A 15898-nucleotide genomic window follows, 5' to 3' on the forward strand; every position below is an offset into this window, starting at 1 on the left:
CGCCCGCGCCCCGCGGTGGAGCCTGCTCCCCTCGCAGCCGCAGCTAAGACCCGGAGAAATGGAATTTCACTTTGAAACTCGCGTGCGTGCGGCGCGAGGGCTAGCGCTGGGCATGCTCAGTAGCCGCGGCGCGGCGGAGCTGCTGCTCGCGCTGCGCTGGCCCCGGGCTCCAGGGCTGGCGCGGGAGTGCGCCCCGCCCCCCCGCGCCTTCCCCTCCGCGCCTGCGGAGCTTCCAGAAGGCCGAGCAGGAGCGGCTCCCAGGGCGTCGGCCCCCGCCCTGCGCCGCCCAGCTCGCCGCCGCATCCTACTCCTCTTCCTCTCCTCTCTTAAGGAGGCGAAGCTGGTGCTTCCTTCTGTGGGCGCCACACACGGCTCTGCCAGCCCGAGCCGAGGACCTGCGAATGAATCCCGGAGACCAGAGGACCATCGGCGGGGGCTCTTTCCAATAACACTTTGCCTGAAGTGGCGGCGTGGCTGAGTTTCTCCTCCACCTCTCATTGCAAACACTATGCGGAGAGCGGTTGGCTTCCCTGCGCTGTGCCTGCTTCTTCACGCTGCAGGTAAGGGGTTGCCGGGCATAGAGCCAGAGATGTGGATGCGCTGGGAGACTGCACATGCTTGAGGGCTGTAGGAAAAGCCTGCTTCGCGAAGAAAGCCTTAGGAAGGCAAAGCAGGACAGTGCTGACAGGAAAGCGGTGAGGGAGTCATGCACCTGTTGGAAGACTGCGGCCGAAAACTTAAAGCTAAAATCAGCTATTGATTTTTCCTTACCTCGTATGAACATTTGCAGTACGAATACAGGTTGGCTTGCTCCACCCCTCCCCTCCATGTAGACTCCCAGATTTTGTTTCTAGGCTCTGCACTTGACTGCCAGTTCTTCAGGAGGCAGACAAGACATCCTACTGGATGTAACCTTTTCTACTGCAGCGGCTACATCCGTAAGGTCTCTTGGTTTAGCGAGAGCTCACAGGGGTGCACTGGCTGTAACGTGATGGACCACATCTCCTCCGCAAAGATCGAAATACATGGTTCGCATTAATGATGCCGCTCCAGGCTCCTTTGGCCCCTGCTCTTGTCAGTCGAATTTTCTAAACCAATGAGAGGAACGAAAGATTTAAAATAAGACCCTCTCTTCTCTTTCAGCATCATGGTCAGATTGCGAGGGCACTAGACAGAAACTCAATCACAGTTTCAAAGCTGACAACCCCGGGGTCGGCACTGTCCCTGGGACAGATTTGATGAGGTCTAGCCAGGAGTAACAGTGAGACTAATTCCCAAATATAAACATATTTGATACCAGTATCAGGTTTCGTATGGAAGCAAACCTTAGGAAGTACCTGGGGAATTTTATATGCGATGTTGCTACAGACCCTGCTTTTTGGATACATGCAGCCTCTATGTAATGCAAGGACTTGCTGGACTGAATCCTTTATCATTTTTACACACACGTGAACCAAAATAGAATATGGCAGAGAGATTTTAGGAACCCTACTGCGACAGCAGTTGTCCATGCAGTATCCCTGTAGCAATCAAGGACTAGGTATTTTCCTAGAGTTTGCCTGTTATCCAACCACACACGTTCATTCATTCTTTCAACCAACATTTATAGAGTATGTACTACCTTCCAGGGGTAATGAATAAAAATAATGGTTGCAAAATTACAATTTTTGTATTATCTTTTAAAAAGAGTGTGGGTGAGTCCTTTTCTATATGGGTGATAATGAGAGTGAAATATGGTACTTCCTTATTTCTAGCTAATACTATTTTAACATATTGTGAATCTCTTGAACAAGTAATGTTTAGGGACATTCTGGCTATAATTAAGTACCCATGTTAATTGTATAATTATGATGTTATATTGTGGAATTTTCAGGAGTTCTTTGACACTTTTTGAAAACTAAGAAATAGCTGTGACTTGGTTATTAAATTATTTGCAAACAGTTATAGTGAATACTTTCATTACCACATACAATTCTTTAATGTTGAAATATAGGATGAAAATATACACATTGGGTTGAGGTTTATTTACGTTATTGTTTTATTGTAGCACTGATAGAAACATCTGTTACTGAAAAAGCCTCAATTCCTGTCAATTTAGCTGATTTAGCTGATCTGTGAAAAATTTTAGTGTCGTATTTTTAAAGCTAATATATAACATTTCTAAAGATAACATTGAATATATCTTGAGTAATTATAGCTTAAAAGCTATAAAAGCTATAGATAAACTTAAAACTAAGCAGGTGGAAAACATTTCTAAATTTATTGTAGATGAATATTTGGAATGAGGAAATAGAAGACTTTTGTTCATTAAAGGAGAAACCTAGGCATCTGTAGCCCTAGATTATACATGGAGTTCTGCCAAAAGGGTATATTACCAAAGACAAACCAGTCCAACTCTACTTTGACTTCTTAATTTGCAAAAAAAAAAAAAAGACTATTTAATCAATTTGAATTTAATAAGGCAATGCATTGAAGACTATCTTCAGATTTCAATTGCAAGATGCTGTATAGAAATTAATTATATTCATATTTAATGTAGTGCTTTTGATAGGTGTTTTTTCACAGCAGATTGCAAGTTTAATATTGTGGTTGTCTTGCCAGTTTCATTTTGAATGCATTTTAATTTAAACAGCAATTTGTGGGTCACAAGCTGTCATCAGATTAAAATTCATCACAGTTATCTAAATAACATTGTTAGGACTTTTCATTAGAACTGAGACAAACCAGATTTCTTGATCTCAGCTCCTGTAGATTTGGGTAATAAGAAAATGAGTAAGTGGGAGGGCAAAGATCAAGAAGTCAGTGATTGTCTCTACTTGTTGAATGTCTGATTTGGCTTCTCTTGCAGAAGGTTTTCCTCTCAGGAGAGAAGTGAGCTTTATAAAGAAGGGAAATGAATTCTATAGAGTCAGGCCTCTTTGGCTGAAAAGCTAATTGATCCATTTTGGTTATGTCCAGGGTACCAGCAACTACTTTATACTGGTGGAACTGATGACAGGTTACACCCCTTTTGGGATGGGAGAAATTGGCTGCCAGGATGTGAGTGCTGTTTGTAGCTATACTAGGAACTGTTGACTTCAATTGTCATTCTCCTAATGATAAGTAGCAAACTGTTTTCAGCTTGAGCGTCATCTCCAATTATTTGGTCATGATCTCCTGAGTCACTATGCAAAAAAAAAAAAAAAAATTTTTTTTAAAAATTCTGACCAACCCTGAGTTCTGATTGCCTTAACAGTGAAAAGTATTGTATCTGTTTGTAATGTCTGTGGGAACAAAAAGGGGAAGAGAGGGTACAATGCTGTGTAATTAACATCTCTGGGTAAGATAACCTTAACAAATTACTGAGCATGGAACTTGTTAGAGAACCTGGACTCAACTCTTATCTATGGCGGCTGATTTTCATAGATGTCTTTAACATGAAAAGTGTTAATTATTGTCCATCTAACTGCTTCGTGTACAGGTGAGAAAACTATGATCCAGTAAATGATAGCTGGTAATTACTTTAAAGTGCCAATTAACAGTATAGCCAGGGTAAAAACCTATGTTTCCAGGCCTGTGATTGCACACTATATAAAATCCTACACTGTTTCTGACAGTTGAGGCCACCATTGAGATAGTGGTGCCAGATTCTTTTTCACTAACTGTCCCCATTCTTTTTTTTTTTTTAACATCTTTATTGGAGTATAATTGTTTTACAATGGTGTGTTAGTTTCTGCTTTATAACAAACTGAATCAGTTATACATATACATATGTTCCCATTTCTCTTCCCTCTTGCATCTCCCTCCCTCCCACCCTCCCTATCCCACCCCTCTAGGTGGTCACAAAGCACTGAGCTGATCTCCCTGTGCTATGCGGCTGCTTCTCACTAGCTATCTACCTTACGTTTGGTAGTGTATATGTGTCCATGCCTCTCTCTCACTTTGTCACAGCTTACCCTTCCCCCTCCCCATATCCTCAAGTCCATTCTCTAGTAGGTCTGTGTCTTTATTTCTGTCTTACCCCTAGGTTCTTCATGACCTTTTTTTTTTCTTAGATTCCATATATATGTGTTAGCATACAGTATTTGTTTTTCTCTTTCTGACTTACTTCACTCTGTGTGACAGACTCTAGGTCCATCCACCTCACTACAAATAACTCAACTTCGTTTCTTTTTATGGCTACGTAATATTCCATTGTATATATGTGCCACATCTTCTTTATCCTTTCATCTGTCGATGGACACTTAGGTTGCTTCCATGTCCTGGCTATTGTAAATAGAGCTGCAATGAACATTGTGGTACATGACCCTTTTTGAATTATGGTTTTCTCAGGGTATATGCCCAGTAGTGGGATTGCTGAGGCATATGGTAATTCTATTTTTAGTTTTTTTAAGGAACCGCCATACTGTTTTCCATAGTGTCTGTATTAATTTACATTCCCACCAACAGTGCAAGAGTGTTCCCTTTTCTCCACACCCTCTCCAGCATTTATTGTTTCTAGATTTTTTGATGATGGCCATTCTGACCAGTGTGAGATGATATCTCATTGTAGTTTTGATTTGCATTTCTCTAATGATTAATGATGTTGAGCATTCTTTCATGTGTTTGTTGGCAATCTGTATATCTTCTTTGGAGAAATGTCTATTTAGGTCTTCTGCCCTTCCCATTTTTTACCTTTCTGTGAACCAACATAATGTATCAACTTCTGTTGAAAAGACCACTTCAGGAATATGGAAGAAGGCAGCTACAAGCTACCCAATAATATGGATGGCAAAAATATCATGTGGAAGAGCCATAGATAGCTTTTCTTCAGTGTTTCTTCTCTTTCTTTTCCCAAAGAACTATATTCTGTTTCAGGAGATGATATTTATTGGGTAGTATTGTAGTTGCAAAGGAGTGAATGTCTTGAAAATTATCATGTGAAAGCTTTCTTTTTCCTATTGAATAGCAGTAAGACATAGAAGCTGATGTCAATGGATTACTCTCTCGTCAAGCTCTGGAAAAGGTTCTTTCAAATTTCTACATTGTTCTTACTATTGGCCTTTCTGGATGACACAGAGACTACCTTCAGTATATCTTCTGAAGATGCCTCTTCATTCTCAGAGAAGTGCATAGTCAGTTTCTCTAGTCTTTAAGAGGGAAGAGTTCCTATGGGATCAAGAGGATCAGGGAAGTCATTTGCAGAAACATCACCCTCAAAAGAAAGGGTAGACGGATAGGAAAATATGTTTTAAGATGTCTTTTCCTCAAAGAAGAGTCCCTTAGAACTCCCAAATTGGTTTTTCCTGTTCAAAATCACTCAACGAAGTCCTTACACTGGCCCAAGTTCTACTCTGTTCTATCCTCCCATTACCTCTCTGATATCTCTCACTGCTTTCCTCTTTTTTGTCTCTCTCCAGCTACAGTAGTCTCCTTCCTATTCCAAGAAGATGCCAGGCACTTGCCCACCTCCCAAAAAAGTTTTGTTTATTTCTTTGCCTGAACTATCCTTTCTCTGTATTTCCATGGCTTAATCCCTCAATTTTAGGTCTTTGCTCAAGGGTTACTTTCTCAGTGAAGCCCTCACTGGCTATCCTAATTAATATTTCATATCCCACCCCCCAAAAACCCTCTGATACCCCTTCCCTGCTTTACTTTTTAAATTAATTTTATGAAGAATAGTTGATTTATAGTGTTGTGTTAATTCCTGCTGTACAGCAAAGTGACTCAATTATGCATATATATTCTTTTTCATATTCTTTTCCATTCTGGTTTATCACAGGATATTGAATATAGTTCCCTGTGCTATACAGTAGGACCTAGTTGTTTATCCATTCTATATACAGTAGTTTACATCTGCTCATCCCACGCTCCCAGTCCTTCCCTCCCCCACCCCTCTCCCCCTTGGCAACCACCAGTCTTCTCTATGTCTGTGAATCTGTTTCTGTTTTGTAGATGTGTTCATTTGTGTCGTGTTTAAGATTCCACATATAAGTGATATCATATGGTGTTTGTCTTTCTCTTTCTGACTTACTTCACTTAGTATGGTAATTTCTAGGTCCATCCATGTTGCTGCAAATGGCATTATATCATTCTTTTTCATGGCTGAGTGATATTCCATTGTATATATACCACATCTTCTTTATCTATTCATCTGTTGATGGACATTTAGGTTGTTTCCATGTCTTGGCTGTTGTAAATAGTGTTGCTCCTGCTTTACTTTTTTTTACCAGAGGTCTTTCACCATCTATCATACCAAATATTTTACTTATTTATATTGTTAATATGGTTCCCCCTCTCCCCATTAAAATATAAGTAACTTGAAGGCAGAGGTCTGTTTTGTTTACTGCTGTTTCTACTGCAGATTCTGCCCAGCCTAGCACTGGGGGTGGGGAGTAGTGCCTGGCATAAAACTCCTAAAGATTAAATAAATACATTGAATAAATAAAAACAACACAGTAATATTTCTGGTCTCCTCTTTTTGCATTTAGTTTCTTCTTGGCACTCGTGCAAGTCACCTTGTCAGCTTAGCCACTTCCAGCATGAACTTCAGCAGAGCTCATTTATCCAAAACTCAAGTTGCTCCCCAGGAGTCTCACATGCCCAGGGGATATACCATCTCAAACAGACTTTGCTACTTTGGGAACTGAAGGGCAACTGGGGGTGAGCTTGAACTACTTATAAACTCAGTGGCAAAGTCCTTCCAACTGATTGCCAGATGCTATACAGCCCAATGCCTTGCTGGTTGGCTATATTTTTACTTCTTAGTAAAATGCTTTGTACATATGGGAATGGCTATAGTTATATGAGAGGATTCATACAGCTAATTTACAAGCAGGGTTTAAGGCACTAGGACAAACTTGTCTACTTCTTTGGCATTTGAGGCATAGGTATATGTATACAGTAAGTCCCCTACATATGAAGGAGTTGCATTCCGAGAGCATGTTGATAAGTCCAATTTGTTCAAAAGTTCCACAAAGTTAGCCTAGGGACCCAACTAACACAATCGGCTATATAGTACTGTACTGAAATAGGTTTATAGTACTGTCCTGTAATAAGTTTATAATACTTTTCACACAAATAATACATAAAAAACAAACACAAAAAATAAAGAAAACATTTAAAAATTTTACAGTACAGTACCTTGAAAAGTACAGTAATACAATACAACAGCTGGCGTACAGGGGCACGTTCATGTCTTTGAAAGTTCGCAATTTGTACCCTACCTTTGGTGTTTTCTTCCAAAAGGTCACCAAGTCTACTCACCAACTCTTCTCCACTTTCCGTGTCCACATCACTGCCTTGTGCTAGGTCCTTATTTCTCATATAGTATTTCACAATAACCTGCCATCAAATCCATCCTTCATAATGATATCAGAGGTAAAACTTGAAAAAGCATACCCGATCACATTCTTTCTTTATAAGATTCTCTAATACAGCTATTTCCTTTTCTCTTAGAGTAAACCTAAACTTATTAGCATGGGAGAATCTTTTACTAACTCCATCTTTATTTCCTGTCATCATGTTCTGCTTTGCACACTGTTATCATACTAAGAGCAAATTTCTTTTGGTTTGCCATGCCTCTCATCCTTTTCACATACTGTTCTATTTATCTTAAATACCCACCTCTGCTTCTTTTTCCAGATAACTTTTTCTCCAACTTCAAATCTTGGTCATTGCCTACTTTGAGAACCCTTCCTGTGACACCCCACCTCATTCAAGTAGCTTTCCTAGGTTTTCCTTTTAGGCCCTGTATATTTCTCTATTAATGCACTTAACCTGAATATTTAAACATTTTGAGGACAATAACAGAATTGTAGCTTTTATTTCTATGTACCAATAACATAGAACTGTGCTTGTTATCTAGTGCACCATCAATAAATGTTGAATGAATGACTAAACATATTCAGGATGTATTAGACAAAATAAATTATGATTAATTTATATTGACAGATTGTATCTCATTTTGATCATAAAGAGTAGAATTGACTTTACTACTGCTCTTTCAATCCAATTTACATTTACTGCTTACAAAGAAGTGGAAATGGGGCAGAAAAGCTTTCATTCAAACATAGTCTGTTTAAGGTAAGGTTGTGTTCTACAGGCATGATGCTTATTGTAGTGGAGTTGTTTGTTGAACTCCCCCTAGATAGACATTCCTATATGATATTCTAGTACTACTTCAGGATGGGAGTGAGATGAATGTCTTTATTTTAAAGAGACCAGATAATTAGGTCAGGTACATAGCATGATAGTTTTGCACTAAGGAATGGACCCAGAACCCCTGACTCATTACTGATTGGTTATCAGCTACCTTGTAATAACAAACATGAACCACTTACACATTCAAAATCAGGTGGGAGTGTGAGGCAGTGGGTTCAATAAACGGAGACCAAAAATAATCCAACCCTCCCTTAATTCCCCCAGACAGAAACCAAACGATCACAGAAAATTTCTGAGTATTTGGATGGTTTTATACATTTTTTCTGTCTCTTTATATACAGACAAAATCTTTATAAAACCGTAAACAATTTTTATGGGAGCCATGCTTATACCTGAAGAATGGAGACTGGTTTACGAATTAGAAAAAGTCACTTTTTATGAGACGATGGGATCACACATCAAAGGCTCATTTATTGCCATTAGTATTAATGATAACATGGATGTTATGTTTCATGGTGAGTTTATTGTTAAATCTCTTAAAAGGTGTCTGTAAAGTCTGATTCAAAAGGTAGAGAAAGCCATTTTTCCCTTTAAAAGACGATTTTGAAAGATCCCACTTGGCCATGAGTGCATTCTTCATCTTCAAAGTACTTAGACAAATGCTGACACACTTAGAGTAGCACTGATGTTTCCCAACAAAAGGAATTTTAATAGCCTGAAAAAATTTAATGGTAATACATTATTTTAAGATCAAATTTCCTAATGCTTATTGACCAAATAATATAACTGTGTCTATCATTAAGATGATACTTGCCACAGAATGACGATTAGCAAATTTATATTATGAATATGAGCACTTTCCATTTAAATTTTTATTCATAATGGCTATCTAGACTTTTCTCATAATCAAATCTCATTTGACTTCAATTTATTAAGATGTTGATATCCATTAAAATTGCAGCCACATGGACCAACAACAAAACAAAACTAACTGTTTACGTGAAGCAATACATCTAGATCAATATGTCTAATTGCACTGAAGTAGATGCCAAGTTCAGTGGGGATATGAATTATTTTTTGTCTTAGTTCAGACCTGAAGCAATGTACATTTGCTGACTTAAATGTGCAGAATGGCTTAAGGCAGCCCTAAACTACTGATTCTTTGGAAAAGATCAATAAATGAGCACAGAGTAAGAGTGTCTCACAGTGATTTACTGGCCTGTACAGCAACATGTATAGAATAAGACTCTACAGCTATTTCACTGCAGTAATGATCCAGTTCCAGATGAAGACTAGAGGGGACATGAAGCAATGCCCATAACTGCACAGAGTCAGCTCCCATCACTAGGGTTACTTTCACTTACCTGGGAAAGATGCTGAATACAAAGTATGCCAAACATCATGATGAGTTAGTTTGAAAGGCCATCAATCCGTCAATATAAAGATGTGCTTTTAAGTTAAAGTAGTTCACCCTCTTGGTCTTGTTGATTCAAGACAGCGTTTTTATTCTCCCTGGAAGAAAATGAAATGGCGTAAGCAGAGAAGTAAAAAGAAAATTGAAATAAAGGAGAAAATGCCATATTTTTAGATGACTTTTAGCAGAATAAGGTAGTAGTTAAGAGCATGTATATTGTGGTCCAGCTCAAATCCAGGCATGATCACTTACTATCTCTGTAACTTAGGCCAACTTAATCTTTCCAAGTCTCAATTTCCTCTTTTTAAAATGGAGATCAGGTACTATACAACTGTAGGGTTGTTGTTGTGTGTTAAACAGGATAACGTAATGTAAAATAAACTGTGCTGTCTTAGTAAGTGCCATGTAAGTGTTAGGTATTATTTGACTAGGGGTGGGAGAGGTCAGATGCTAAATGGTCAACTAGTATCTTGGAGCAATTTATCATTCTTTTTGTGTTTGAGCCAATGCTGGAGAAGCATGCATGCCCGAGCGAGATTCTGGATTCAAATCATTTCTTCAATTTGATCTTATCTGCATAGTTTTCCTCTACCTTTGGCGTGAGACTTACTAAGTGTGCAGGTTTGTGATGGACTGTGAAGTTCCAAAACATCCACCTATTGCTTTTGGCCACCGAGAAGCTGGAGAGAGCCTGGCCAAGCCTAAGACATCAGATCTCATTCTCCCAGCCCTTCCTCAATAGCCCCCACCAAGCCCCTCAGTAAAATAGTTTGACATCCTCCCCCCATCCCAGTTCACCTCCCCAACAAATCTCTCTGTAATTTCTAAATCTGGACATTAACTGAAGCTATGAAAATATAATAAAAGGGTCTCCTACCAAGATAAACATTTTATTTTATAGGGAAGAAACAAATAGATTTCCTTATAAGAAAAGAAGGAAAATACAAAGGACTATTTCCTGAGTCCCTATGATGTGCTACACTCTATCCCAAGTGCCTTATATAAGATAATCATCTCACCCTTTAGGATGGAAAGTTTGTTTGAAATGACATGCTTGTACTACAGAAACAGCAAAAATACACTCTAACTCATGTAGCATAGTAAAAATTAAAAAGTTCTAGAATCTGACTGCCTGGGCTTGAATCCCATCTCTGCTGTTTACTATTTAAATTCTCTGTGCGTCCCTTTTCTTATCAGAAAAAAAAGGCTAATAACATAGTAACTACCTCGTAAGGTGGTTTAAGGATTTAAAGAGCTAATTCCTAAGGGCCCACAGCATGGGGGCTGGAACACTGAATACATTCAATGGCTAGTAGTTGTAAGAATTATCATATTAGCATGTGAAAACTTTCATTGGTCCTATATTTCAGGTTCCATACTTGAAAAGGAAAAAATGTGCACATTGACTATCAGCCCACTAAAAAGAAAATCACTCTAAAGCCTTCTTTTGTGAAGAGTGCCTGCCATGAAAATCTGATTTTCATGCCTCCATTTAAAAAAAACCCTTGTAGAACCTTTGCCTTATAAATTAAAAAATGCTCATAATTAGCAAGTTTGTGTTGGAGGAAATAAATGCTGTTTTCCAAAGTGGAGAATCTAAGAGAAAAAAATCCTGTAGCCCCCAGAAGCACTGCAATCATGGGCAACCGTCTTCCTGGTAAAGTATCTCTTAGTCTTAGGGTTTGGGTAGGATTTCTAGTATCATCCCTTCTGCTGTCTCACTCTACAAACTGTCTGAACTCACAACAGGAGTCCAAATATCCCACTTCTAATGCTGAACCCTCTCCATGTCCACGGACACCTTGAAAACCCTGTGCATTGTAGGGTTTGCATACTCCACTTTGAGATCCCTCTCCACATACCTTTGGTGTGTGTGTGGCAGGGGAGGGTATAGGCTTCATGAAATCAGAGTTTCCACACGTGCATTCTGGGGATCAGGCATCCTGCCTTCCTTAGTGTTACATTCTGCTGAGTCGACCATAAATTCTCAGCGGGTGCAGAGTCCATGCCTCCAGGCCAGTCCTGCCCCGTGCCTGAAGCAGAGGTGCGTCTGGTCTCCTATACTTCAGCCTAAAATCAGCCCTCACTGCTGGCAACCGCCCACCCCTACCCTTGATGTCTTGACATTCACCCTCTGGAGCCGTGTGCTCAGGCTGAACCTCAACCTCCTACTTTCTTCTTCCTCTCCACCCCGATTAAAGTCTGTAGTTCTTGCTTCCCATTGCAGGAGAGGTCTCTCCTCAGCTAGCTGTATTTTAGAAGAGATGTGACACACTGATCTACGCCTGATAAAAATAGCTGTTAATTGGATGGTCTTTCCCTAGCCAATGTTCATTTTGTCCAAAGACCCATGAGAAAGCAGTACCTTAGACCAGTGGCATTAATTTCAAGTGATGGATGAAGGGACTAGGGCAGGATGGAGTAGAAGTGTTGACCTGAAGGGCCTACCAAGTGCCCCTCAAATCCCTAAATGCAGGCAAAGGATACTAGGTCAGGGATCTCTTCAAGTGGCCACTGTGGACCTCCTTCCTCACCCTCCTCTTGTCCTAATATTCGGGCCTTTATGTCTCTGTAGTATCATTGCTATGACAATATTGTAATTTTTTATATGTTCTAATATTCATTTTGCTATATTTTAATATAATTCCTAATCTACCACAAGAATTATTCTTAAAATAGATATTTCTTTTTCCTTGTCCTGCAGTGGAGTCAGACTTTTAAGTCATCTGGAGAACTCTACTGTAAAAATGATGGTAATATTTTATAATTCCTGTAACTATTTATAAATAGTAATATTTTAACTGTTTGCATAACAATGAGGCATAAATATCAGATTTTACAAATGTACTTGGTGCTTCCTCGTTCAGTAAGTGCGCTTGGAATGCGATTCCTATGATTTCTGCAAAGGCTCCTGTTTCTCAGCTTTATAACCCTATGATCATTTTTCCCCACTTCTGCATTTCCCCAGAGGGCATATCTTGACAGAGATCTTCTCTTAATGGCTGTGAAGTTTAAGAGATAGTAGCATTCACTCCTGTCAACCTCTCCTCCAGGCACCCTCCAACTCAGTTCTTCAGGAACTGGGGCGCTTCCGTCTGAGCCAACATAAGTCTCACTCAGCAGGGTCCGAGGCCAGTGGTCTTCACCCATTTCTCCTTTATGACTTATGTCTAGTCACGCTGCCCCAAAGAGTGCTGTCCTAAGTGTATTATGTTTCACTCTGTAATACATTTATCAGATGAAATATAATGCTATTAAAGCTGGGCAAAACCCAGGAAACATGAAACTCTTTTCATTGTAATTTTGCCACCAGCACATGGCAGGCACACATTTTTCCATTCTGTGACTCCCAGATAGAGTTCTCCACTGTGCAACTCAACTTTGATTGGAAGGGATAAATAGGAAGAATTGAGGGTCACCCACAGTAGTTACAGTGGGCTGTAAGTGGGTGTAGGAGCCACATTTTCTAATGGAATATTTGAGGAAATGTGAAGGAGTGTTTATATCAAAGAACATGCAGGAAGAGTTTACAAGATGCCTTAATTAAAATCATTCCTTATTCTTGTAGGATTCAGGGCCTTTCCTGCTTGGAGAAGAATAGAGGCAGCTCTATAAAAATAAGACTAGTTACTTTGGTGTTCGTTTCTTATTTTTATTTTAGATATACTAGGTACATCACTGGCCAAACATGTGAAGCATTTAAGTAGTATCAGAAGAAGACGCAGAGCTTCATCACGGGATTATATTTTCACATCCTAGAGACCAGTGCATAGATTAGATTTTAGGAAAAACATTTCTGGAGGGAGGTGTTCTTTCAATGACAAGCTCTTTTTTGGAGGGCCCATGATTGTTTACAATTTTCATAAATATAATTATAATTCAATTAAAATTTGTATCTGTTATCTTTTAGAAACATATTTTATTTTATTTTACTTTTTATGACAGCATTACTGGTCTGAAGATGTACTTTTTTTTTGTCAGATTGGTTGTTTGGTGTCAGGATATAAGACAAATGTGTACACATATAAATATATACATACATACATATAACGTATGTTGTAAGAACATAACTAAGACACACAAACTGAATTTTACAAAATTAGCTTTATATACAGACAGAGCCATAGTGGAGTCTTTCAAAACACTGATATAATTTGCTATTAAGATTAGTAGGAGTGAGCACAAGTTATACCTGGGAGGTTATTCTAACAGACCTCAGTTGTCACATCTTGAGATGGCTATAGTGTTCACCAGGAAGATTCAGTGTTGGTACTGTGGGTGCTTCTAACTGGAGATTAGTGCCGTTGTGACCTCATGGGTTAGCATTACCAATAGAATTATAGAATAACTGGAAGAGTGGGGGTTTTGTTTGTTTGTTTGTTTTTTGTGGTACGCGGGCCTCTCACTGCTTTCTGATGAGAAAACTGAGGTTTAGAGCGGTTGAGGACACATGCTCAAGTTCACATAGATGAGAGGGGGTGGGTATTGAAGCAACAATCTAGGTCCCTTATCTCTTATTCCATTGCTTTTTTAAAAAAAAATATGTTTCTTTCCTTTCTCAGTACTATTAATTGGCATTTTCTAAGTAAACTTCCACTGGTACTTGTGTATTTTTAACTTTGCCTGAGAGACATTTACAAATCAAATGAGAACCTTGTCATTTCTCATGTAGAAATTCCCAAGGGACTTCCATGATGTTATCCACTTATATCTCCTTTCTAGAGAAGAAAGTGCTGGCAATCCTTGAAAAACAATGATTGTCCTTTTACAAAATGATCAGAGAACAAAGTTGCCTTTGTTCAGAGAACATATAAAATTATATATAATATGTATTGTATATAATTATGTATATTATATATATAATTCTGCTTGAATTTTCATTGTAATTGGGGATAATTAACATCCTCATTATGTAGAGTCTTCCAATTCATGAACACAGTATGTCTGTCTATTTATTCAGGTCTTCTTGTTTTACTTTCTCAGCGTTTTGTAGTTTTCAGTATATATATCCTGTACATGTTTTGTTAGAATTATACCTAAATATTTTAATTTTTGCAACTGTTGTAGATTTATTTAAATTTCAGTTTTGAATTGTACATTGCTAGCTTAGAAAATGCCATTGATTTTCATAGGTTGACATTATATTCTATTAACTTGCTAAACTCACCTGATCTACAAAAATTTTGATGAGTTCCTTAGGATTTTATACAGACAATCATGCTATCTGTAAATAGAACAGTTTTGTTTCTGCTTCTCCAATATGGATTCCTTTTACTTCTTTTCTTTGTTTTATGGCAGTAACTAGGACTTTCATTCAGTACAGCATTGTATAGAAGTTTTAAGAATATCATACTTGCCTTGTCCTCTATCTTAAGGGAAGGAAGCATTCAGTCTTTCACCATTAAACCTAATGTTAGCTGTGGGGTTTTGTGCAGGTGCCTTTTACAAGGTTGAAGAAGTTCCCTTCTATTTCTAGTTTGCTTAACTTTTTTACTATGCGTTGATGTGAATTTTGTCAAATGCTTTTTCTGCATCAATTGGTGTGATGTGGTTTTCCTTTGTTAGACTGTCAATATGATGGATTACATTGATTGGTTTTCAAATATTGAAGCAGCCTTACTTACCTTCCCAGAATAAGCCCTACTTGGTTATGGTGTATTAGCCTTTATATTTCTGCATTCAATTGCTAATACTTTCTTGAGGAGTTTTGCATCTGTATTCATGAGTGATATTGGTCTATAGTTTGTTATTTTTAGTACTGACTTTTTCTTGTTTTGTTATCAGAGTAATTTTGGCCTCACAAATGATTTGGGGAGTGTGCCCTTCTCTTCTGTTTTCTGGGAGAGGTTGTTTGGAATTGAAGTTAATTTTTTCTTTAAATGTTTAAATTTACCAGTGAAACTATTTGATCCTGAAGATTTCTTTTTCAGAAAACAAATTTAAGTAGGAATTCAATTTCTTTTATAATTTTAGGACAATTCAGGTCAGGTATTTCATCTTGGGTGAGTTTCTTTAGTTTGTGGGTTTTGAGGAATTGGTCATTTCATCTAAATTGTTGAATGTATATGCAAAGGATTGTACATAGTATTCTCCTATTATCCTTTTCATGTCTACTGGGTATTTAGTGATTTTCTTTCATCTGATTTTGGTAATTTGTGTCTTCTGTATTTCTTTGTCAATCTTGCTAGAGTTTTATCAATTTATTGATGTTTTCCAAAGAATCAGCTTTTGTCTCATTGATTTTCTCTATTGTTTTCCTATTTTCAATGTAATTATTTCTGCTTTTAACTTTTTACTTTCTTTCCTCTGCATACTTTACATTTATTTTGCTCTTCTTTTTTCTCATTTCTTAAAGTGGAAGCT

General features: G+C 38.3%; 1 protein-coding gene across 1 annotated transcript in view; it reads left to right on the top strand.

Moving 5' to 3' along the window:
* Positions 1 to 341: 341 nt before the first annotated feature.
* Positions 342 to 15898, top strand: part of PTPRR (protein tyrosine phosphatase receptor type R) — a 248124-nt gene continuing 232567 nt past the window's right edge. Inside the window, exon 1 of the mRNA XM_065888284.1 lies at positions 342 to 560. Coding sequence (XP_065744356.1) covers positions 509 to 560 — 52 coding nt within the window. The 5' untranslated portion in view covers positions 342 to 508. The remainder of the gene's footprint in view (positions 561 to 15898) is intronic.

This window comes from Phocoena phocoena, chromosome 11 (genome assembly GCF_963924675.1).
Source record: "Phocoena phocoena chromosome 11, mPhoPho1.1, whole genome shotgun sequence".
Lineage (NCBI taxonomy): Eukaryota > Metazoa > Chordata > Mammalia > Artiodactyla > Phocoenidae > Phocoena > Phocoena phocoena.